Source organism: Falco rusticolus, chromosome 1 (genome assembly GCF_015220075.1).
Source record: "Falco rusticolus isolate bFalRus1 chromosome 1, bFalRus1.pri, whole genome shotgun sequence".
Classification (NCBI taxonomy): Eukaryota; Metazoa; Chordata; class Aves; order Falconiformes; family Falconidae; genus Falco; species Falco rusticolus.
The window spans coordinates 53223121-53248620 of NC_051187.1; the positions used below are offsets into that span (position 1 = coordinate 53223121).

Here is a 25500-nt window from a genome sequence, read left to right on the forward strand (position 1 = left end):
TCAATTTATATTGCCTTCATTATCTCACTAACCAACATAGATCTTTCACTAAGTTTTGGACACTGTCATAAATAATTCACATAAAATAATATAAGCTCCTTTTACTAGCTTGTTCTGTGCTGTCATGGAAACAACATAATTTTTTTCTAGTGTGAATAAAAGCTTCTTAAAATTAACTTTGTAAGGGATATAATTTGGGACCAAATTTAATATGGCCACATATCCTTTTTCTATTGTTTTTATATCCTCATTTTGAGCAAAGAGGAAGGTGGAGGGTTGAAAAAGAAGGTGCATACTTTGAAAGATTTGTGTTCCTTTCCTGAGACTGAAACACAATGCAAAATAAGCCAGGTAGATGTAAACTGCACATGATTCTTCTCTGTCTGAGGTTTTTTCTTGTTTGAGGCTCAGTGCTCTGTGGTAATATCCATAGAATTTCCCTGACATTTCCTTCCCTTTAGGAGGGTGTCATTTTTGCTTCATTATATAGGTCACATTTTTAAAATCAGATATATTTTTTGGGATGTATTCTTTCATATCTGCAGTCAGTGGCACTTACTGTAGTTACTGAGCAATAATATTTCAATAGTGCTTATACAGAATGGCTATCAGGGGTTTATTAGTGTGTATGTTTAATCAAGAGGCAGTCTGATGACTGTTCATTATCATTCTCATCTTTTTTCTTACGGATTCCTTCAGGTTTCCTCCATGCTTACACAGCAGAAATGGTAAAATTCTGGTTAATTAATGTGCTAGAGATTATAAAGGAAGCTTTCAAGACCAAAATACAGAAAAATGTTATGATTGCATTGATATTGATCACTTTATTATCTAATTTAGTACTTTTGTAGGTTCATTCATACTAGCACCAACACATGCTTTAATGTAGACAGGCCTCAGACAGCATTCAGTTGGCATTAATGAAGTTTGAATGCTGTTTAAATGCTGACTTGCACCCACCAGTTCAGCTGCAACGGTGTTGGGGAAACAGGATATTTATTACCTTTGCTAGTGTGAATATAGCTGAGAATGCATCTGTTTTGCTCATGTCACTGGTAGGCAATACCTTCTTTCTAGATTTTCAGTGAGGAGAAAGGTTTCAGAAATTAATTTTATTTTTTTTAACCTCACCATTATTATAATTTATTTGTAGCAATGTGTTTCCAGCTGAGTCTAGGACCAGAATCTCACTGAGGACAAAATTGTATTAAGAATGAGTGAAAACCATTCCCTGCTATGTTATGTTCCATGTAGCTGTTGTAGCACATTTCACAATTGTTCCTTTCATTATCTATCTTGGAAAGGAAGGTACAGCCTACTCTTTCCCATTTATATGTGTCTTGATCAGTAAGGAGATAATGTGACACAACCTGAAGTGAGCACAGGGGAAGTAGCACCCTTCCTTAGAGCCTTCTCTTAATGTCTCAGTAATGAATTGTGACAGTTGTAAGAGGTGTAAAGCGGTGTAAAGACCAGGCTCCATGCCCCAGTGCAAAAGAACACCCATAGCTGTACACAGGAGGTCTGGTGCTGTTCACCATGCCTGCGTATCTACAAAGCACTGACCTGTGTCAAGTGCAACAGATGGGAACTTGTTGAACATGAAATATGGGCTCATTCAGCATATTAGAGCATGGTGTTGCACCTTCCTATATTCTCCACTTGTCCCTAGGACTAGAGGAAGAGCAGGAAAAAAATGTACACCATATTTTTACTTGTAGGGCCTTCAATTTACAGGCCTGATTAACCTAGCATTATGTTTTCAGTGCCTCCATCTCCCTGAATATGTATGTACCTACAAAATAACACCATGGGTTTTGAGAAGCATACATGTACAGACTGAACAAAGGTTCAGAGACCTCCAAAGGAGGCAGTCCATGCACTTTTTCGCAAGTGCTTTAAATGCCTTTTAAAAAAATGAAGCACAGCTGTGGGTGGCTGTGTAAAGCCTTCGTGCATGTGTAAGGGTATACTACAAATAGAGTGTGTCCTGGAAGTACACGCTGTAATGAAAAGCCTGCTGCCTCCAGAAAGAGGTTTTGTGCTTACAACATGAAATATTCCAAGACGTCAACCCTTATTAAGTTGCTTTAGGAGTATGACTTTTCATTCTTTTCCATGTATACCTCTTCATAGTGAACAAAAGCAGGGGTTCTTGTCACGATGCCTCTGATCTGAGCTACTTTCAGATCAAATTTGATTTTGGGGTTGGGAGACATGGTACTGCATACTTAATTAAAAGTTTTTTATTGCATTTGTTGTCAAAGTAAAGGCAAAAAGGAAACTCCTTTCTTTAAAATGCCAGTGTGTAATCATAAGAACACTGATAACTTCTTGCCAGAGAAGGTGTCTCATTTTTTTTCAGTTATTGCTCAGTCATGTGCCAGGATGCCATTCTTAGACATCATACAAGTGCAGAACAATAGTGATATAAATATATTTTATTGCCATAAACATATATTAAAGTCTATTGAAATGTGCATTCAGGAAGATTCATATTTTGACAGAAATATGGCACTGCTTTGCTCTTATCTTCTTTTGCCCAGGGGAGAGTGAAATAGATACACAATAAGCAATTTTGATGGTCTCTCTTCCATTTTGGAGACATGTTATGGTGTACAGAGGGTCATGGATCAAAGTCTGAATCTTTTTCAGTAGAAGAAATTTTCTATGATGTTTATGAGGAAAACTTTCTGTGTTCCAGGATCCTGGAAAATTCCTGGTTTGGGAAATAAATTTAGGGGCTGCATTTTAACTCATGTAAAGCACATGTACAAAGACACATTTCTGATCTCTCAGAAAAAGCTGACAGCATATAGGACAAGACATGGTAGAGAAAATAAGAATAGTGTGGTGCATGCATTTATTTATACATTAATAGTGTCTTGTAGGGTGAGGAAAATAAGCTTTTGTTTAGTCAACACAGCGCTATGTTTTCAGATAGCTCTAGTTTGTAGTCAATGTTACAAGCATCAGACATTGCACTAAGGAAGGTTTTTAATGTTTGCAGGATGCTAGTGCAGAAAATTGTGAACTTCAATTTCTCATGATTACTTAGAGCTTTTGTCTCTCTCACTGAGCTTTAATACATATCTGTCCCTCATGAACTTTAATACATATCTATGTAAAGTCCCTTTCCCTTCAAGTTCCTGGTTGATCACAGAAGAGATTTTACTTGTAATTTTTTTCTCTTTTTTTTTTTTTTTTTAAATAATTCTCTTGGATCCTCTAGACAAAATGCTTAGTGTGGACATAACAAAAAAAGTACCATAAAAATATTCAGTCCAAAGGCACTGCCTAACCAAGTGGCAAGAAGTGGGAGCAAATGTGCCACAACTTTCCAGGTTGCTCTTGCTGTGACAGCCAGGGAAAAGGCTTCTTGCTCAGCAGGGGGGCAGCGATCCAAAAGGATGAAGAAAACAGGCAAGGAATACCCAGAAAAAGCAATAAAATACCTAGGAAAGGTTCTGCTGATGTAGTTTTTCTCTGCTTTCAAAATCTTTCTTCTCGTCCTGATGGTGTTTCGGTGGTGGAGATCAAATGTGGTACTGGCAGATGAGAAAGCATGGTGACTTGAAGCAGAGGTCTGTGGCTGACAGAAACATAAGTACCCATCATGAGAATAGGCAGTGCAGACACCGAGGAAATACAGTGTGCCCCTAAAAGCAGCTATAGAAATGTGTTCAGCTGCAATTAGCAGGGCCTGAGCAGTTACGTTTAATTACACAGCAGTGTGCAGTGATCATGGTCTCTTGCTCACAGGTGAGGTTCCTGAACAGGGAAGGGATGGGGGACATGGGAAGGTTTTTTCCTCATCCTGTCCCCAGCTTAGCTTTGGAAAATGGCTCAGGAAGTCACCTGATATTTGACACAGCTCTACTGGGTTGTGCTAGCCTGTCTGCCCCAGTTAAGTTGGGATTTAATTGGACTTGAGGTGGGCCATAATTATGCTCATACATTCAGAATTTTTCTTAAGTGAACAGCAAACTTCACTGTAATTTACTTCTTCATGACAGATGTGTATTTCTCCAACTTCCTGGATAATAGACCAAATAATGACCTTCCTACATGGCTGTGATTTTTTTTCTTCCTGTCTTACTTCCTTTTTCTTTATTTTTATTCTTCTGACTGGGTCAGCTTTGCGCTCTGTATATTTGGAGGCCCACAGAGGACTTCTGATGTACTTTCTCCCAACTCAAAATACAGCCTTATAGCCGACTTGTTTTTCCTATCAATCAGTCTGGAAAGAACAGTGCTCTATCTTGTTGATCATTCTTGTGTAAAGCTCGTGTATCACTTCAAGGATTGTCTGGCTAATGGTTCTGTCAGTTTTCCTCTATCACTGTCCAAAAGCAAAGACCACGTGCCCACAATATTGATAGTTGGAACAGGAGGAAATTTATCACTGTTCTGGTTCAGGTTGGTCAAAAAGGATGATTGAAAGAATGCTACGAAAATGCAGTGCTTAAAGATAAAGAGATGTTTGACAGTACCTGTGGGAAAAAGAAATCTGATTCTAGAAAAATTATGACATTCTGTAATGTGCCTTTCATGATTTACATCAAGGTATCTGTGCAGGTTATCCCTTAGACATATGAATTATTTTCCTCACATGAGGAATTCCATCAACTGAACAATTGCTCTGGCTTTAGAGGGACTGTTACCATGAGTCAAGTTACTGATGTTTATCAATCTAAACTCCCCCCCAAAAAAAACAATTAAAAATTTTTTTTAGCTTCTTTTCCATAAAAAAATACAGTTGGAATCTGGGCTTAGATAGGTCTTCAATACTTCTTTTTTGCAAAAGTTGAAAAGGTATTCATTTTTCTTCATAGCACATTTTGCTAAGGCTATCACTGCTTTCACAAACTTAAAATGCAGAACTAACTCTATTTTTAACAGAGTGCATGCTGTTTTTCCTTTTCTGGAATGCTCAAATCCTCTTAAAGTTCTCCCACTCCTTTCATTTTTCTCGATCAAAGCTTTCCAATTTATTTTTAAAAGATGATAGCAAGGATCTAGTTTAAGCTTCTTTGTTCAATAAACCAAAAGAAATGGGCCACTTTTCACAGTGAAAATTTGAGAAACAATCCTTAGCAGCTTAATCCCTATAAATTATTAAAGAACTGTACAGAATTGCTCAAATTGCACTGTGCATGTTAAATGCTGATAGTTTTCTGGGTTTCTTATGATTGCAACTTTTTCCTCTCCTATAATACCTCTGCATTTTGTTTTTAATACCTTAAAACAGAAGTTTTAGAATATCCACCCACACTTGATGTCTAGAAAGTTTCATCTTCTTTTGTAAATGAATACTTGTTGGTCAGTTGTGCTAGTCTTTTGCTGATAAAGTTCTTTCCAGTTTGTTAGAATCTGTCCCAGCCGCAGCTGTATTTCAGGTGTGCCTGAGCCTGCAGTTCTGGCATGTTTGTATCGCCAGTGTCTGTCTTGCAAAAAAAAGTAGATGCTGCTTGGACACTTTGGATCCATATGCAATTACCGCATGGAACCAGCTTCAAACAACAATGGAAAAAATGTACATATTTTCTTTCTTTTTACAGCTGGAATATAATTTAACCTGTATCAGTTTCTGCTGAGTTGTCACACTTTAGTTAGCTTAACCATTAGCAACTATAAGAACATGGTAAGAGTACTTTGTATTCAACTCAAAAAACTTATTTTCTTAAAACTTTTCAATGTTATATATGAAGGGTTTCAGATCTAAGGTATGCAAACAGATTTCTGGCCAGCAGTTTTTTGGGGAGAAGCTGAATCTTAATTGTGTTGCGTGGTTGATGTTAGGACAGACATTGCTTATCATAAATATGTTATAGTAATATTAAAAATCTCTAAATTATGGCTTAAGTTCATGTAGTTGACTGGCTGAAAGTAGGATAATAGCAGAATTTCCCAAAATGTAGAGGCATTTTATCAGGAAAATTTAAAACCGTTATCAAAAAAGGCTACTGTTTACATCCGTGCCCTATCTAATACTCAGTGAGTCCTTGTGCACATCTTCTGGGCTTACAATGTCTTTGGACCTTTAGTAAGAGTGGTCCATTTTATTGATCTCTTGTGAAGCAGAGAAAACAAAATGGCAAACAGGCTTCACACTTGGTATTGCAATTTGGTGGTCAGAATATCTGCAATGTGTTTAGAATAGATTTTTTTCTTGGTATGTGTGCCTCAGGGTTTTTTTCATAAGGAGCTTCAAACCTGCAGCAAGTTAGAACTCTATTAAACTGTTTTTTTTATTCTTGAACTCCTATTAGCCGAAAAAATGCTTTCAGTGTGTATACTCGGAGAGGAGCTGAATGCTGAGTTTATGTGTAAGTCAGAAATGCAGGCTCTCTCGCTTGAACCTCTGCCACTGTTGTAGTATGTGAAATGACAGGAGAGGCACCACCATAAAGCCGAAAAGCAAAATGAGCTGATGGCTTTAGTGATATTTTGTCACTTGAAAGGTGACTTTTGTTAATAATGCCTGTGATAGGAAAATGAAATACTTTCTGTTTCAGTAATGTCAGTCTGACGCTTGGCAACAATGCTTTTAAGGCAGACAGTGAAGAAAAAAAAAAAAAAGAGCAGCACCGTTATATTCTGTAGTGCATGATGTTTAACATTTTCCCTGCTACGCAGTCAGACCAGATCTTGAGTTTGCTAACAGATGCAAAAAGAGTTGAAACCACATTTCCATATCACTAATAAAATATGCAACATGCTGCCAGCATAATCTGGGCTGGATTTTTCAAGGCACTCAATTTACATTTAAAAACCTGAATGGAATGGGCAAGTTTTCAAAAGCACTCAGCATCCTGCAGCCCCTGTTGAGGAAAATCTGGCTAACTTATGGATGCTGAGCAATTCAGAAGGTCTGAAATATTCCCTTGATACTCTTGGAAAAAGAAGGTGAACTAAGCCTTGGATTTTCAGCTTGAAGGTATAAATTAAATGGATATGTTCAATAGTTCTTATACTTAAATTCTTTAAGACCATTACAAACAGCAGCACCCACGCCTAGTATCTAGAAAACAATTGACAAAAATTGGCCAAATTGACTACTTTAAATTCAATTGGGATGGTGTTGTTGTTTATTTTAGTATTATTATTATTATTATTAATTTGTGTTGCTAGTACCTGGGCTGGACAGCATTTTTTTTTAATGAAAATTGGCTGCTATTAAGAAACTTGTGCTTTGTCTCTGGGATTATTTGCTTGCTTTTAAACAGGGGCAGTTAAAAATATTTGTTCACACTACCAAGTAGCTTTCTGAATCAGTCACCCTGTTCTTGTATTGCTGTTCCCTACTTCCTTCCTTCAAGTTCTTCATCAAACCCCACGTTTTTCACTCTCTTTCTGATAGTGCTTTCCATCGTAATTAACTATTCTTCTTATCATTTAAACTGGTGTAAAGCAAGAGTAACTGCACTGCAACCTATAGAATTACTCAGGTATAAAATCAGATCTGGATGAGAAGGGCAAGGTTATTTAAAATACTACCCTTACATGATTCCATTACAAGTTTTATTTGAATCAATGTCCTTTTGCTGAGTGTAGTCAGCCCATAATAATGCACACTGGGAAGGAATCTTGTGCCTCACAGGAGTATTTTTCTTCAGTCTTAACTGTTCACTGTCTTAATAAAGTGATAACTTTATCTGGTTAATCATGATTCCCGATTAGAAACATTATGTATATGTTTCCATAATGGCAACAGGTTTAAAGAGATAATTTCAACATATGCAAATTTATATTTACTATGACAGATACCATTTTATCATCTGTATTTTTTTCCTGCAGCCTCCAAAACTCTCTTCACTAGCAGCCTAATTACCTAAAGCACACATTAAGAATGATCCATTGTCAAATTGACATTCCTTTTTCCTCTACAAGTTAAGGCCTAGAGTTAATGGTGGTTTGTCTGAGCTTCTTATGTCACGTTGACAGGTTGAAAGGTTTCTTTATATCAGTAAGGCTTGACATATAAACCTGCTGCTACCTATGAAGTCTGCAAAAGGTTAAAAGTAGGAATTGAACTTTTGCTTCTGCTTAGAAAAATAACGTGTGTGGATAGAATAAATTTAAATCTATGGAAAACCTTGATTAATCCCCAGATTTCCCTGTTGTGGAGAAATTCTGACCTTGATGAAGTTGGTTACAAAGATGTCAAAATCAGGAAGGCAATTATTCTGCCTCTATTGGATTTGTCAACAGCCTTCAATCTAGAGCAAGTTCACTCAAAGGGTAGCTTCTGAATGTATTCGAGTGTGGGAGATGATGAGGTGTTTAAAACAAACAACACAGTTGGGAGAAATCTCTGCTTCCAGCTCGTAATCCATACAGAGGAGGAAATTTTGAGACTAGCATAGACTTAGGCTTCTTATGTTTGATTCTTCACCTTCAAACGTGATGACAACCGGTTTGATTCAAAGCCCATGTTCAACCCAAATACTCAAGTTTTCTGCTTAGATTTCACACTCCTATGTGGAATTCAGCAATTATTTTTTTTTAAAAAAAAGTAAAAAAGTAAGTAACATGTAAAGAACAAGAGATTTTACAGCATTGATTTAGTACTATCACTATGAACAACATCTAGTTACATATAAAAGAGATCATAAGAAATTCTTAACAAGAAAGGAAGGTATCAGCAATTGTACAACAGTAATGATTCTGAATTTACATGAGAGTTTGAATCACTTTGTTATTTGAAATAAGCAATTTCTATGTGGGAAGTACATTACTGTTCATTGAGAATACTATTCTACTTTCTAGCAGTGATCTTCCAGTGCAGGTAGCACAATGTGCTCATGGTTCCAAGCTAAAGTCAAGTAGTTTCAGAATGGATCTGTGGCGTATTCTTTTTTTGCTTGGAACTTCAGGGAAAGGAATCCCAGAAAGAGATGATGCTCCATAAGAACAAAAATAAGTATTGCCATGTGTGGGTTTTCTCTCTCTTGAGTGAAAATGGATAGAGATTAAAATTAGATTCCAAAAATATTGCCTTTGGTGAAAAGAGATTTTTATGAGCTTCAGTTTCTGGTGTGCAAGAATGAGCTTTATAAATCAGCAACTTATTTCCCTACTGAGAAGCTCAAAGACTAAGAGCAGAGTCACAGAAAAGGTCTTGCTGTGGCACCAGCAGGAAGAAATGGTACAGATAGTCTGATAAAGTGGTGGTAATTTAATGATCTAGCAGTTAGAACACAAAAAAAAAAGAAGAAAAAAAAAAAGAGGGAAAAAAACCAACTTGGAGACAAGCTCAGGATTTCCATGCAAAAATCCTGCAGTGTTTAACAAAGTACAACATACTAAATAGTACAATTCCATACATTTACCTTGCCAAACTTCAGATCAGTTAAGGTAGTCTTCAGTTTATCACCTAACTTTCTTAGTACTACATGTACGTAAGCTATTACAATAGTCTTTAACTGTCAGATTTTGCTTTGCATACCACTGCCTGAGGAGCCATTTATAATACAGGAGATGGCTTTCAGTGCCCAAACTAGTCAAATCACATCTCTTCATTTAAAGGAAATGTTAAGAAATGGCCTCTAACTTCTGTTTGTTTGGTGGTTATTTTTTGGTTCAGTTGGCTGGTTGGTTTTGGTTTTGGGTTGGTTTTTTTTTGAGGGGGTGGGTTGCTTCTGGTCCCACATAAGTATACAGGAAACCTGGCTTTTATTGTATCTTAGTAATCATCACGTTGTTATGTCCCTAGGAAAGAAAATTAGGTAGAGGCATATATTCACCTGCAAAATAGCAGTGGAGGCTCTGAGAGGTTAGTCTATGAAAAGACAGGCAACAAATCTAGTGGGATTGGACAAAAACAATTTACCAGTCTTCCAGCTGGAAGAGTGCAGTTCAGATTACAAGACCACATAAATAGGACATATTGTAGACAGAGGATGTTTGGAAGAGGTTAGCAGGGAGTTTGTGTCCCAGTTCAACTCTTGGGAAAACTAACTTTTTAAATCATTTTCTAAATTATTTCAAAACCAGCCATTTGCAAAACAAGAGATTATGCAATGCCATCTGTTGGCTTTTGTGAAAAATCAAATGGAAAATGTGGTTTGCTTGGTGGTGGTCCAGCAGAAAAAGAATCACAGTCACTACCACAGCTCCTGGTGGAGCAGAAAGTCAGGAGGAAGGCCAGTTCTAGTTGGGACATTTTTCTTCAGTGTTTTGAGAAATGAGTTATGGCATCTGGGTGGCTTGTTGTAGAGCAGTCGCAACAGCAGCAAAGGCAAATCTGGAGCCCAGCAGCTTTCTCCTATGTTTTGAGCAGGAGATATTTGAGATGGCCAGATTCTGTATGGATCTTTTCATACATGCAACATTACTGCTCATTAGATGTTTGCAAGCATGTGTGAAGGTGAATTTTGAAGATCAAGAACAGTTTTCCTGGGTTTCCTATGTAAGAGTCCTGATCTATACCTTGTAGTTTTGGCCCACATCTATGGGCCCAGATGTATAAGGAAGAAGGATGTAGAGAAATTTCTATGTCGTTTTTCATTAAATTACATGCCCTTTTTGTTGGGAAGCTATTTTACTTTCTTGCTTATTATTGCACATGTGAAAAGCTTGCATGCTGGCACTACTACTGCTTTATTTGCCTTAGATTGTCTTGCATTTAGCCCATTTGAAGGTTTGAGCCGAACGATAGAAATAGTTGTGATAAATTGTCAGGCTCTTCTAAAGATTCAGAAGTTCTGGAGTTACTGCCAGTGACAGATGGTTTGTCCTTGCTCATCACTTGTCTTCTTGACAGCATTTTTCTGCTCTCTGCAAAATCTCCCTTGGTGTGTAGTTGAATTCTTCAGAAAATGAAAATTGTTTTCTGCCTCGTCCATGTTCTTGCTCATTGGTTCAATAGCATCCGTGTTTGACTACGTGGAACACCTTCCTCATGAAGCAGAAGTTTGATTTATTTTAATGGGGTATTAGGGGCACTGCTGGAGTTTGACATGAATGCATTTCTAAAGTTACAAAGATGTTAAGAATGATCTTTTATATCTTTTGCTGTGGATTTCTATGACTGAGTTTGAATGGCACCGAGTACTTGACGGGCTGTATCCTTTGCTGCAGGATTTATGCAACTAATGACACAATGTTTTCAAATATTCCAGTGTGAACTCACAGTCTGAGCAGTGGTTGAGTGGGTAGAGAGTGAATTTCTTCTTCAGATTTTTCCACAATTTCATGAAGACTATTTCAGAACTGGCCTGCTAACTTGCTGCTTTGATTCTTAGTACTGGACAATTATTTGATGTGGCATTAAAAATAAATGAATACTAACAGCCTATAGATGAAAAATGGCTGAATTCAGAAAAATCATTCTCTGAAGCTGTTGGCTATATTGGCTGTCCTCTGCTTGTTCTCTGACACCAATTTAGTTGTGTGAGACAGGAATGTGGGAGTTGCTTGTGGGCATTAGACTGTAAGGATGCAGCTCCCCATTCATACTGGAGTTCATCTACTTATGTACGTTCCTGCACAGTGAAGGAATGCAGAAATGCCATCTCAACAGCACAAAATGGGATTTTTTAGCATTGCAAATATTCACCCTTTCAGTAAATAGAAAGTCTGAACTGCACAACAGTTGATACAGAATTAATAAGTGTCTGCAGTTAAGAAAGCAAAATCTATTTGAAAGCACAAAAACAACCATCTTGGGTCAGACCAAAGACTGTTCCTGTGTTTTATCTGCAAATGTGGCCCTAAGCAAATACCTGAGGGAGTATTAAGAACAGGGTAGGCATATATGATACTGTCTCCCAATACTCTCCCAGCTAGCAGCTATGTTTAGCTTCAGAGAGCTTTCTGCACTGAATATAGCTTTGTGTGTTTAGTAACCCACCACTGAATTCATGTATGATTTCCCTTAGAGGAAATGTGAAAAGAAAATTTGTCAAATATGTACGTGGGTTTCTTTGTTTTGGAAAGGGTCAACTCTCCTCCATTTAATAGCTGTACAGGATTTTGGTGTTCAGCTCTCATTATGAATGCACACTCTAGTTTTTCTCAGTTTTAGCTTAAGAGGTGAGCTGCATAAACAATATGTTCACCTGCCTTGTATGGAAATTTCAAATCTGTCCCTTGCCTTTCAGGAGTGCACACAAGCACTGCTTCCTGTCACAGAGCCATTGCACCTTGCATTGTATTCAAACGCTTGGAGTCTTGAAGCCCCTACCTCCTGCACGCCCCCATCGAATTCTTTTAATGCTTCTAGTATACAGCTATCAGATTTCTTTTTCATTACTGCCCTTGTGCCTTTGCAAGCATTATGTTTTACTTTCATTATTCCCTGGCACAGAACACAAGTTCATGCCAGCTCACTTGACATGCATGCAGATGTGAATTTCAAACAGAAAAAGATCATTACTCACATGATAATATGTCTTATATGTATACACACACAAATACTTGTTTTAACTTTCTGAATGTACTAGTCATAGAAACTTTTACGCAATTGCGTTACATACTTCTATTGAAGCTATGTTACATGTGCTTTTAAGTTGTGTTCACTTGTAAGCAGAACCAGCCATGCTCTTTTGATTTTTTTGGTTTTTTTTACTTCAATCTTAATTTTTATCATACCTTCCAAGTGAAAATGCAGTGGCTTTTTTAAGTAAAAAAAACAAAACAAAACAAACCAACAAAAAAAAGAAAAACCCACAAAAAAGCAAATTCAGACAAAGGCGTTGTGGAACATTGTGTCATGATTGTAAAGGCTTGCCGTGTTCAAGTAATGACTGTTTTACTGGTGGATAATTGTATCTAGGTGGTATTGCTGCTGGCCTTAGATATTTTAATTTATTTGGTTTTGGGAACTGATTTAATATAATCTCAAACTTCTAAACTTATGCTTAGTAACTGCTGAATGAGAGAATCTTCTGACTGTGAGATTATGCACGATTACTGTTAGTGTTTGAAGAAATCTTTAGGGTTGAACAACTTTTTCCTTCAAGCATCAAAACTGAAGGTTTACATGGTATTCTATTTATTTTCCTTTAAACAAGAGATATGCTTGTGTGTTTTTCTACAGTGAAAAACATAAGAAGCACAATAATAGTAAAATATTTGAAAGTTATTAATGATGATGATAATAGTACAGTACCCTGCAATTCATATAGACATAGTCAGAATGTGCACTGCCCAACCTTAAAGTCAATTAAATGGACAACATGGGCCATACTGGAAGAAGTGGTGTCCAGAGATGAGGGACTGAGGTGCGATATCCTGATCTTGCTGAAATGGAGAGCTCTTTTGTGAGTGATATTAGTGGGACTAGGATTTCATCAGGTAAGACTGAATGACCCAAGGATGAAAAGATGGCCTTGAAAACCCAGAGTAATGCTGATTCCCATTTTAGATGTAAATCTATATTTCATATAATAAATTTAAAATAATCTAGGAACTTTCTCAGGGCAACATCAGTAATTTTTTTTAAGCACCCACTGTCAATACTAGAACAAGCTTAGGGTGGATGGGCTAAGGAAAATGCCAAAAAGTAGCTTCTGGCTGACCGAAAGGGAAAATGAATTCTTAGATCAGAGGCTATTTGTAGCCCATTTAAATTTAGCATATATTAGTTTAAGTGTCTCTGAGTATGTTACAAGTTCAACTCAATTTGACATAAGCTTTTTGAAAATGGCTTTAATATGTAGATTCATGAATGCATAAACTTCAATGGATAAAACATGATCTTTCTGTTGAGGAGGTTCAACTGTAAGTAAAAAATTGATTCATTTCATCTTATTATGTGCAAGTTGTGAATAAATCTGTCACAGGTAGCCTGAGCTGTTTGAAATAATAAGAGTGACTTCTGAGACCAGGAAGCCTCTTTCAGAGTCTGGCTTAAGTGGTCTGTCTGCTGTACCTAATAAAGACAGTGACATTTAGAACCAACCGTACTGTGCTGAAAAAGCCTTGTCCAATCGAAATTTGAGAAGCCTGGGCTAAATAGATACAAAGAACCAAGTATTTATAAAGAAGCTACATAAACTGAAACCAAAGTTTTAATAGAAGATAAACTGCATTGAAATCTGATCAGCCAAAACTTCAGGTGCAAGGAAGAAATCAACTCTGCTTTTACTGTGTTACTAAAAACCAAACAGAAAATGTGAATTTTCATTTTGTGGATTCCTTCATTCTGAAGTTTCGGTTGACTGACATTTTGAAACAGAGAAAGAGCTTATGAGCCCTTTGTGGAACATTATTGTCTTTGTCATTCCCCTAACACCTCTGGGAGCCTTGATTTTTAGGGAGTTTCTACAGAAGTTAGGACAGACAAGGTTGCCAGGAACTTGACAAGAAACCAGAAAATGTCAGATGTGCTGCTGCTTTTTTTTTTTTTTTAAATTATTTTTGGTTGTTATTCTGCTTGCTTTCAGCAGCAGAAATATATGCAGATTGACTAGCAGAATCGGTTCTGCTTCAGTAAGGTGGTGATTTGTTTTGTCTTATAGAAAATTTAAATGGCATTGCTTATGTTGTAAATGTGAAACACTTTCTGTGCTTGGGAACTTTATATAAGAAGCAAATGCTCCCTTGAGAGCTTGGTTACTATTCTGTTGATTTTTAACTTTTCTCTGTGCCTGGATGTGTTTGTCTTTCAACTGGTTTGATATGAGAGATGTGATTAGAACACCCATGCTCCAGTTCAAGTATCCTTTATCCCTGGGTCTGCTGTGATGCTTTCCATCGCTTAGCTATTCAGTTTCTATCCTGTTCCTGTACATGTGCTGTGTGGACACTACTGTGGAGAATGCAAAAGAATGTCAAAGCAACATAACAAAACATTGTCACGACAGAGAGAAATGAGTCTAAATTTTGTATAAAGTGAGGACCCTGATTCCTACTGCTAATAATATTGAATTTTTCCAGGAGCACATTATCAGCTATGGCATTGATATCCCCTCATTTCTTTTTCACTGGTGATGTGAGAGTTTCAAATAAGAAGTCCATTCATATACTGTTGCTCTTTCCTTTTTTCGCAGTATCTCCAGATCAGAATTTCCAATCTTGCCTATCATTTTACTAAATAAGCAGTGATCTCAATTCTAATGGCCTTTGAATTAATAATGAAGGTTATCAGTACGCGGTCTTTTGCTGCTGTTTAAGATTTGTGGCCACTTAAATTGTTCTCCTTTGGACATGGCCCAATATAAATTGCAGCCATCCTTGGCAGCTGCTTTTTGTGTTGGTCATCGTTAAAAGCCAAACACGACCACTGTGCAATGGTCCAAGTAGTAACAGCTCAGCACTAGTCATCTCTTTTAAAATTAAAACATTTTAAGTTCCAAGCCTTGTTTCCATTTATGTCTGTCTTTGATTATTTTATTATTATTATTATTATGGGATTCAATGCAGTTTTAAGTATGCAGCAGTTTTGAATTGTGAATGAAGATGAGCATGGTGGTTATACATAAAAAATGGGATTGATTTGGTTTTAAAACTATTTGTGTCAATGCTAATTTAATTTCATTTAGAAAAAAAATGTAAAGGTGTCCAGCCTTTTTTATACTTTGTTTCTGGCCTCCTTCCTCTCGAAGATGTCTTTCCTAGCTAATGAAAGCAGAACAAACGTATTTTTTTCCCCTCTTTATTTCCACTGCAACAGTGAATCAAATATGACCCACAACAAAAAGTGTAGTGGATTCAAGGAAGGAAAGAATAGGGCTGAGTTAAAGATCAGTTAGAAAGTACATTTTCAGTCCAGTATAGAGGCAACTCCTGGAAAAATTTTCAGCAAAGGAAAGGAGATGCGTGGGCGGACGATTAGAGGCCCTCTGTCCATGAAGCCTTGGACAGACTATCATTTATCATCCCTGTGACAGCCCTTTTTCTCAAGAGTACCCTTTCCTCCCCGTTCTTTGCATTTCTATGAACCCCTGTATTTGTGGTGGGAGATTTTTGGTTTGGCCTTGTTTTCTTTTTTTGAATTCACCAAAGTAAGCGTACACTGGAAAGGCCTTAGAGGCAGGAGCTACAGAAATCTGACGAGAGTTACTTGATATTCATTTTCTGCCTTCTTCTCTGTTGCTCTCTCTCAATACACAATATTAAGGCTGAAATTATTTCATTTTCTCCTCAGTCAACTGAAACTTATCCTTGACTGTGATGCTGGCAATGAAATGTATTTTCCAAGTTTGATTAGCAAGTCAAACAATAATACAAATGCTTCTGCAGAATTTTGAGAAAGGTTCTCTATCCTCAGTTGAATAACAAAGGTCTTGGAGAGCACGGCTTTTGTCATTTGCAGAGAGCATCCCTTTAAATTTTTTTTCTGGCTTTCACAAGCAAGCTGACTGATAGCTGGTTTGTTCTCTATTTCAGGTCGTGGAGACTAATTTGGTTGCTTTTGACTGTCACTGGATCATTATAAATGAGGTAACTGTCAAGTGAACATTGTTGTTTACCATGAATCCTGTTTTCAGGCTTACTGGCCGTATTCATGTTGATCTTGACTTTGGCAACAGGAAGTAGTAGCAACAACAAAGTTCAGGCATGCTGGGGGGAGTGGATGTTGCTTAATAAAAATAGAATTACAAGTTCTTAGACTTCACTGGTTTATCTTGCCTATTTTAAGCAGAAGAATGAAAAAAAACCTTTCCTTCTGAGTATCTTGAGATTTCATATTTCACTTGAACTGACTGTTTTTAAAGGATCTTTTTAAGGTCTTTTTCATATGTAATCATTCTTAGTGGAGTGCTTGTGTTTTGTTTATATTTTAATTTTCTTGATAGTAAAATCCCATCTTTCCCTTCCCTAGAATTCAATAATGGTTGATACACAAACCTTTTGATATTGTTGAGATGCTTTTTGGTGGACTTCTGGATCAGGTCATACGTGAATGTTCATGAAGGGAAAAAGAAAGGAAGTTAAGCTGAGATCCTATTTTAAAACAGAAATAAGTTCTTCCGTGAACACTTGTCAGCTAAAACATGACAAGTCAATATGTGAAGTGGCTTTGCATATAAAACATTGAACAATGCACTTGTTTGTAGATTTGACAACATTCAGATTTATCTTCTGTTTTATGGAAAACGATTTAGGTCCAGAACAGCTGAATTCACTGAGGAGGTAACTCTCCCCTGACATGTAGATCGTGCAAGTACTGTATATTCTCAGCATAAAAGATTGCTTGGAGACATTGTGTGTAAATTCCAGGTCTGCTCTCCGGATTTACTGCGCACTTCTGTTTTCATACTTAATTTACAAGATTTTCATTAGTACAGTGTGCTAACTGTGAGATAATTTAATCCAAAGCATTGTTTTTTCAAGGTTATAGTAAGTTCTAACATTGTTGCAGTGGGATTGTACTATGGCCTACTAGTCTAAACCAATGGATTTTTAGTCAGTTTTCCCCAGAGAAAAAAATGCCTCGGAAAGTGCTGTGAGGACAATCCAGGTCTAGCAGAAATTTTTGGTCTGGGTCCTGCATTGCTCCTGACCAGCAATGTGTGTGTTTTCCAGCACTGAATGGAGCTGGTTGAGAACCCAGTTTTAAGATACAGATGGTCATGCGGACAACATACCTGTTTTCTTTTTCCTGTCAGATTAAATTAGAATTTACTTGTAGCAAGTGGAATCTTGAAATCATCTCTATTGTTCAGGTTTAACACTTACTATTTTTAAAAAATCATTAACTAAATCTAAAGCAGTCCATCATTAACTGCTATATCAATAGATTAGACACCAGTTTCTTAAGCAGGTCCCAGATACTGGCTTGCTCTTCAAGTTAAAGATATTGCCACTGTTTTTTCATTTTAAATCTTATTTGAATTGGAAAGTTCAAAGGAAGGTCCTTGCTTTTAGCTGTGCCAGCTCCTCCACCCTTAAAAAGCAAAATAAAGCCAAAGATCCATTCCTAGTGTTCATGCTTTCTCTTTGCTTTTTATTCAAAAACTAGTGTCTCAGTGGGGAAAAAAATGCTTCCTGAGCATTGTTATTTGCATGTTGCAGCAGATTAAATGGCAGACTGATAGAAGTGTTTACCACTCAACTGCCTTCTCCACTCCAGAACTTTCTCTGTGCTCGGTGGTCCCAACAGCTAGGAGAACTGAATGACATACACAGAGAAACGTACGTTATCCCTTCTTATACATGAAATGGGGAAAGCCATGATTAAGTTCATTCTAACAAACTGTGCTGCAAACCACAGCCATTAAAATCTCTGTGTCTTGTTCAGTCATTCCTGCTGTCGGTTTTAAAGAAGGTGAACATGTTTAATGCCATCTGAGCTTAATCTCCTTCTGGACATAAATCCATATTCCCACTCAAGAAATTTACTTTCAAGCTCTATTTGTTTCAAAATGCTAATAATCTCTATTTTGTGGACACAAAAATCAGATTAACAATAAATAGGATTTGTAGATAGTGATATGGAAAGAATCATGTTTTGTCCTATTTTTCCTTATCACTATGATGAAATTACAACATAAATTTAAATATTTCCTGATGAATGTTGCATAACATTACTTGCTTATTGCAACATTTTACCAGTGCAGTAATGAGATTGCAGTGCCTCCACTTCAGCAGTGTAAGATTTGGAAATGCAGTGATTTATGGGGCCCTTACTGTGTGATGTGTAAAATAGCTATTTCAACATTCAAGTCCATTTGATATGGTTGTTCATTGGCTGTTGATGACCACAGTAATTCCATATAACTCTGAAATTATCTCAGAGCTCTATCTGTTTTGTTGCTTATATGAATCTTTTATGACATCTTAAGACAACTTGGACATCTGTGTTTGTGTGCATGTATTGGCTAAATCAGAGTGCCAACTAAGTAACTGTAATGTTGCTCCTCTGGCCTTCTAATTTGAAATTCTATGGTGATCTAGTACAGTGAAAATGCATTGGTTTGCAAAATCCATATATTTCCTTGCATTATTCCTTGCATTGAGATACCAAAATAAGCTGGAATTGTCTTTCCTTTTCCATCACTGTGCCAAGGGCTTACAACACACCAAGTATAGTCATACAAAAGGAAATACCACCTTCAGTTTTGTGATCAGGAGTCTGCTTAGGCTTTGTGAGGTAACATCTGTTATTTTAATTGCTTGCTTTAAATGCTATAATGCCTGGAAAGAGTTCCTTAATTTTTATTGTCCCATTACTTGCTATTTTATGTAATACAACAAATTTGCTTAAAAACTGTATCATAATGGAAATGCATGTGTGGGAGGAGGGCCATTGACTTAAAATGAAAGGATTCATAATTTGCTAAAGCATAATACATCATGTAAGTCCTTTGCAAATAATACAGATCTCTTGTGATCAGTTCAGTCAGCTGAGGAAACAGTCTCCAAATAAATGTTCCTCTTTCTTCAGGGCCTTAAAACAGATGGTACAATTCTTTATTTAAAATTTGCAGGAGTCATAGATTTGGATGTAGTCATAGTTAAATATGCCTTAACAAAACATACAAATGGATTTCTCACATTCTCTCTCCATCTGTCTGTATGTCTCTGCTTGCTTCTTTTCCCCTGCGCAATAGTAAATACAACCTCTAAAAGCCCAGGAGAGTAAAATTATATTTCTTCTATGACTTTTAAATCACAAGTGTACAGTAAGCTTAGATTTTATTTAGTGGAACTGAAGAAATGGCATTTGTATTATTTTCATTACTTCTCTTTCTTTTGCTCTTTTTAAACGAAAGAAATACCCTTTTCTTACTTTAAATCCACGTCTCTCTCAAGCATTTTCCTGTTAAACATTCAGGGGTGTCTTGCTATACCCAAGGCTGCCATCAGTTCACTATTACTGTTGTTTACTCAAGGACAGCCCAAAACACTTTCCACTGCCTACAGTTACCATACAGGAGGTGAAAATATTAATGCTACTGTACAAATAATTAGTTAGATTTCATCTGCAATAATACGTAAAATTATGACCAGCTCAATTAAAATTGGCATGGAACAGGTGCACAGAAAAGCTGATTTGTCTTAGAAGAGACTGAAAAGGTTGGCTTGATTAGCCTATCAAAACAGACTGACAGAAGATATGCTCTCTGCTTATAAACACATACAGAGTGTGGATAAATGCATCATTATCAAGGGCTAGAGAGCAAGGTTGGCACAAGAACAAATGAGTTCAAATTTCCCATAAATAAACTGAGGGCAAAAGTTAATAAAAGTTTTCTAATTACCAGATCATCAGAGTCTAGAAAAACTCCGTCTTTGAGGAAAGAATGAAAAAAAAAAAAAAAAAAAAAAAAAAAACCAAAAAAACAAAACCCACAAAATCTTTTAAAGAACAGTTTATGAGAAAAGATTCCATTCAAAGGCTGCTTTCAGATAAACACATGCTTTTCCTAGGAGAGTGCTGGTCCTTGGCCAATGCGTTCATCTTCTTCCACTGCATTTCAGCCCAATGCCATGAAGAAGAGCATAGAGCATAATTATGTTTTAAGCTTGAGCAGTTAGATCAGGTCCTAAAATCACAGCTCATTTCCAGGAGTTCACATAATTCTACATTTTAATATGGATAGTTGATTAATAATAGTATTAGAGATTCATTTGAACCCTTACATTTTCCAATGATGATGGCAGGTCAGGTGTGAAATACCACCCGCTTTGGTACAGGTCAGCAACCAAGCTGCCAGCTCTTTTTTTTCAGACAGATGAGAGCCACTGAACAGACAGACTTAGCCCTGCTTTCTCCAAACTCGATTTTTTTTCTCTGTGAAAGCTAAAAATTGATTTCTCCTTGTCCTATCGGTTTTCTCTTTTTCACCATCCTCCCCAAAACCTGAGAAACCTAAGGCAAGTATAATGGAGCAAATGATTATGCAGTTCAGGATCTCAGTTCATTTGTTTTGGAGCTGCCTTTAGTTACATCTTTCCATCAACTATTCCTCTTTTGAAGAGTGCTGAGAAATTCTGGAAGGGCATAGCACAAGTATGCTATGGCATGGGCAATGGCAGCCCAGAGGCCTCAAGGGGGTCTGCAGTGTGGCCACCCTTTCCCACTCTGCCCCTTACTTACTGCTGTTGGCTTTTGGGGGAGGAAGAAACACTTTCCAAGTTGTCCTGAAGGATGTCATGAAGACACGGCATGCACAGGAAAATAAAGGATGTCCAGTATATGATAAATACTGGAATCATCATCTTGGGCCAAAGTTGAGGTGTTTCCATAAGAAAAGACATTGCTGCCTTTGGTGCTTGTTATAGGACCATGTGAATAAATTCTTTCCCTCCATGTCTCTCAGCACTGGTGCAGTTGCTTTATGATGCATAGGAAGTCTCTGCCTAGGCTGCTTCTCTTGAAATAACAAGACAAAGCTGAACAGCAGTGCACATAAGGTGTCCAGTATATAGTCTTTCTTCACACTGGAGTCTCTGGCTGATAATGTCAAGGTGACCCTCTATCAGTTCACTTTTCCTAATTCATCTGTGAAGAGCTATTAATTTAAAATAACATTTCTTTCCTGATTTATTTGCCAACTCAGATGAAATATACATCTAAGTTTATCCTTGTTCCATTTGAAATAGGACAACCTCCCCTTTATTTCAAGTTCACACCAACAAAAGAAAGGTTTGGAACTATATATTGAATTTCTGATTTTTCAAAGAAAACCCCATATAACCTAGCCTGTATTTATACAGGTGTCAACTCAGTTCAACTTGGCCAATTTTGTAAATTTTTTTTGACATTTGGTGCTTGTATAACAGATCATCTGCCATCCTTGTATCATTATACTGTATCCTTCTTTGAAGTGCAAATGAAAATTGTTTCCTCTCATACAATAGTTGCTTTATATAGTTTTCTTAAGTCAGATCCAAAATTCCAGAATGAGAGATGATATTGGAGAGTCATTATATAAAAGACTTGTCACTCAGTCAATGCCAAGTATTAAAAAAAATTACAAAGAGCTATATAGCAAATTACTAAAGTTGAATTTGAGTAGTGTTGCTTTGTTGTTACCCTAAAATCTGAATTTATGATATAATCAGTGGAATTCACAGCATTTAAAATAATAGCTGTCATTAATCTACTGATGTATATAACTCCATGGCAACCATACAAAAATCTCTTTGGTGTTTGGATTTTGTTATTAGTTCACAGGTGATACATAAAAATATGAAGTGGTAACCTAATGGTTAAAATGATAACACATTAATTAAAATGCACCGAAAAAAATGCTGAATACATAAAAAATAAACACATTTTTGAGGAAGAAAAGATAAATATTTGAGCAGCTGAAAGTTAAAATCTCTTTTGAGGTATTATTTAACAATATAACAGGGCCATGCAGGTATCAAAATTACATTATTAGGAAGGGTGTAATAGTATTGCTGTTACATTTTGGGCACTGTGTATAATGAAACCAGGCAAACTTTTTTTAAATCCCCTGAGAAAGGATATAGTTTTAAATCAACATAAGAAGCTTCTGGAGCTTTCCTTTCTGATTATATTGAAAATATTATTAAAAAACTTACATGCATTTTACTAAAACAGCATTTATTTCTTTTTTACCGTCCAGCTAGCAAAATGATACAGACTAAATGAAAAGATGGCATCTTAAGCTGAGATAAACCATTTTCTGTGGTACATAAAGAATTAATTGACCAGAAATGCGAGATATTACACTGGACATAGATGATTCCATGTGTTATTTTTGTTTGCAGAAAAAAAAATCTATATTTCATAAGAACATTAATAACAGATGAATTCAGAAACTATGACAATCTGTGAAGAAGAATAAAGTACTTTTGCTGTAGTTAAAAGATCAGAAGTTAAAAGTTACATCTCGTGTATTTTTCTTCCAAAATTTAAAGGAAAAAAACAAACACCAGTATGTCTGAAGAAGTTGCTTCAAAATAATTAAAGAATCTTAACTGAAGCTCAAAAAAAAGCCAAAAATCACTCGAATAGTTGCCTCAACATTTAAAGAGCTGCTTTTTCAAAAAGCTGTGCTTCCTTTTCACAAATAAGATTCTGTAGTTCAAGTCTGTCTCCTGGTTTCTCTTAAGTTCATGATTATGGGTATAGATCAGGAAGCTAGAGGCAAAAAAAAAAAGATGATGGCATTAGTTACTGGTACAACAGTGCAGATGTGCTGTATCCTTTAAAAAATGAAAAAAAAAATAAAAAAAAAGGAAAATACACAAGTAAGAATCAGAAATATTCGATAAGCTGTGGCTATATGCCAGGGTATGTTAAATGCAGACTGCTAATAGGAGCTCCTCAAGCACCTCCTTTACTGTGGGGGTACTCACAAATTTAAATGTCTGGAAAGTTTGGGACATCAGCTTCTGTAATTCAGACAGATTATGGACAAACAGTTCAGCATGATTAACAGATTCTAGTAAAAAAAATGATCAACTATGTAAATTATTTCTTCTGCTTTAAAGAAAAACACAGACACAGAATTGCCTTGAAAGACACCAGCTTGACCTTATTTGAGTCATCAGGAAAAGCCTGTGTTTAACTAAAGTTCATGATCTTTTACGAATGTGGAGTCAGTTGCTGTTGCTTGTGAGCACGTGCTCCTCTGCTCTGTGTTCCCTGGGGGCTTCATCATTCAATGGTGTTAAACACCATGTTCCCAAACTGCAGGAATTTATACTATGTAAAGAACTGTTTTTCTATTTTTTCTAACATGCCTTAAAGATAATATTTAAGCTTAACATTTCATGTATTGATGTATTTACTTAGGTGGTGGGTTGTTTTTTTTTTTTCTTTAAAGTGTGTGTCCATAGAGCTGAGTGTTCAGCTGTAAGCCTTAATAGGTACCCCATGGAGTAAAAAGTTGGTTTTAAATGGGTCTTGCTATAAACAAGCATATACCTAGAATGCTCTAATGCATAGGGTGGTTTTTTGCACTTTTGTAAATGATGTTTGCTAATTTGCACAGTGTTTATAGGTTCTTGGTTTTCTGTTTCCAGGATATTAACATTTAAGGCCTGAATAGGTATGTACCTTCACAGCTCCTAATACTACACTTAGAAATACATCATGGTATGACTTCCTACTGATTTACACTTTATCTGCCAAGGATGCTGTGAAACAACTTTAAGTAAAACATCAAAGGTAAAAAGAGAAGGAGAGAAAACCCAAAATGAAACAACTAAACCCAGTTACATCTACAAAGATTCTGTGAGGTTTGGGCACAGTACCTTTTAAACTTTTGTAAATGTTGTAAGGGCAGTATGTCAGTTGTTTTCATAAGCATGCACAAGTTCTTTTTGAGGCTATGGCAGAGCTCGACAATAGCTGCATAGCAATCACAGGCCTCTTGGTCCTCTCAGTTTATTTTTTGTTTATAATTCAATTATAATATTTCTGTATTTATACTTTATGCATGTTTTCTCCCTTGCCTTATTTTGCAGGAAATAAATGATGTGGATGTGCAGGAGCTGGTGAGAAGGTCAATTGGAAGGTTAACAATTATTCGTCAGACATTTCCAGTCCCCCAAAACATAAGCCAGCGCTGCTTCCGTGGCAACCACAGAATATCTTCATCACTGTGTGATCCGAAGGACCCTTTCTCCCAAAGCATGGAGGTAGTTTATATACCAGTCTATTCCCACCAGGGATCTCTCTTTCTGCATGAGTTCGAGGTTTTTCCACAGGGGCTTTGTGTAATTTAACATTTACTTTTCATGTCCTCTCTGATACGTAGTTTAATGGGTCATGGTTTGACAGGAAGGTACTGGGGCATTGGGTGAGTATGGCTGATGAACAAGTTGCCCACTCCACAGCAATTGAGAAAAAAGTTTAAAAAAAGCCGCCTGATCTCCAGGCAGTGGGGTAGTTGTTTTGTTACCCTGCTAAAATTTTTTTGTCATCTCACTGAGCAGACTTTTCTCCCCGTAGCCAATGTCCCCCGACTTGCCATGCTTCTCTAAGCCCTAAATGTGTTGTCAGTAGGAAAACCTTCCTGGGAGGCACCTGCATCACCTGTTTCAAATGTCTTGGTGTACACATCTAAATCTATGCCTGTGTTCCAAAGAGGCCTCATTTTCTTAACTGGTTGTTAATTACAAATCACAATTAAACTGTAAGATCCTTCCTACTACATGAAATCAGCAACAGGATCATGGTCACTGTCTCCTGACTTCACATAGTTTTTCCATGAGCAAGTCCTCTATCTCTCTTGTGTGTCTGCTTAGGCATCATCATGACAAAGCACCAGCAAATCAAGAGTGTGAAATGGGCTTAAGATGTCAATGTTAATTTAGGGTTTTTTTCCGTGGTCATTTATGAAGTTTTGGAAAGACGACTGCATTGGCAGTGGTGCAGGAGGAGCACATCTGACAGCAGCAAAGAGCAGTTGCCTTGCATTACTGAAAGAGTGAGAGAAAGCAATGGGCGAGAAACAGGGAGGTGTTGAAGTGCATCCTTGCTTAAAATGAAAATATGTAAGGAGGAAAAAAAGGAGAAGTGTGGCCTGTCTTGCCCTGTTTCAGATCAGTTGTAAGAGTCGTCTTCTCACTTATTGTTCACAAAGCAGCCAGTAAGCAACTATTGATGACATGGAAAACTGG

The 25500-nt window shown here is 36.8% G+C and overlaps 1 protein-coding gene across 2 annotated transcripts in view; it reads left to right on the top strand.

Annotated features, from left to right (window-relative positions):
* Window positions 1-25500, top strand: part of GRID2 (glutamate ionotropic receptor delta type subunit 2) — a 730152-nt gene that overhangs the window by 474064 nt on the left and 230588 nt on the right. For both annotated transcript variants that reach the window (XR_005103041.1, XM_037379411.1), the window contains exons 5-6: window positions 16339-16392; window positions 24343-24516. Coding sequence is in view for 1 of the 2 variants with exons in the window: in XM_037379411.1 (XP_037235308.1) it covers window positions 16339-16392; window positions 24343-24516 (228 nt within the window). In the remaining variant the exon portion in view is untranslated. The remainder of the gene's footprint in view (window positions 1-16338; window positions 16393-24342; window positions 24517-25500) is intronic.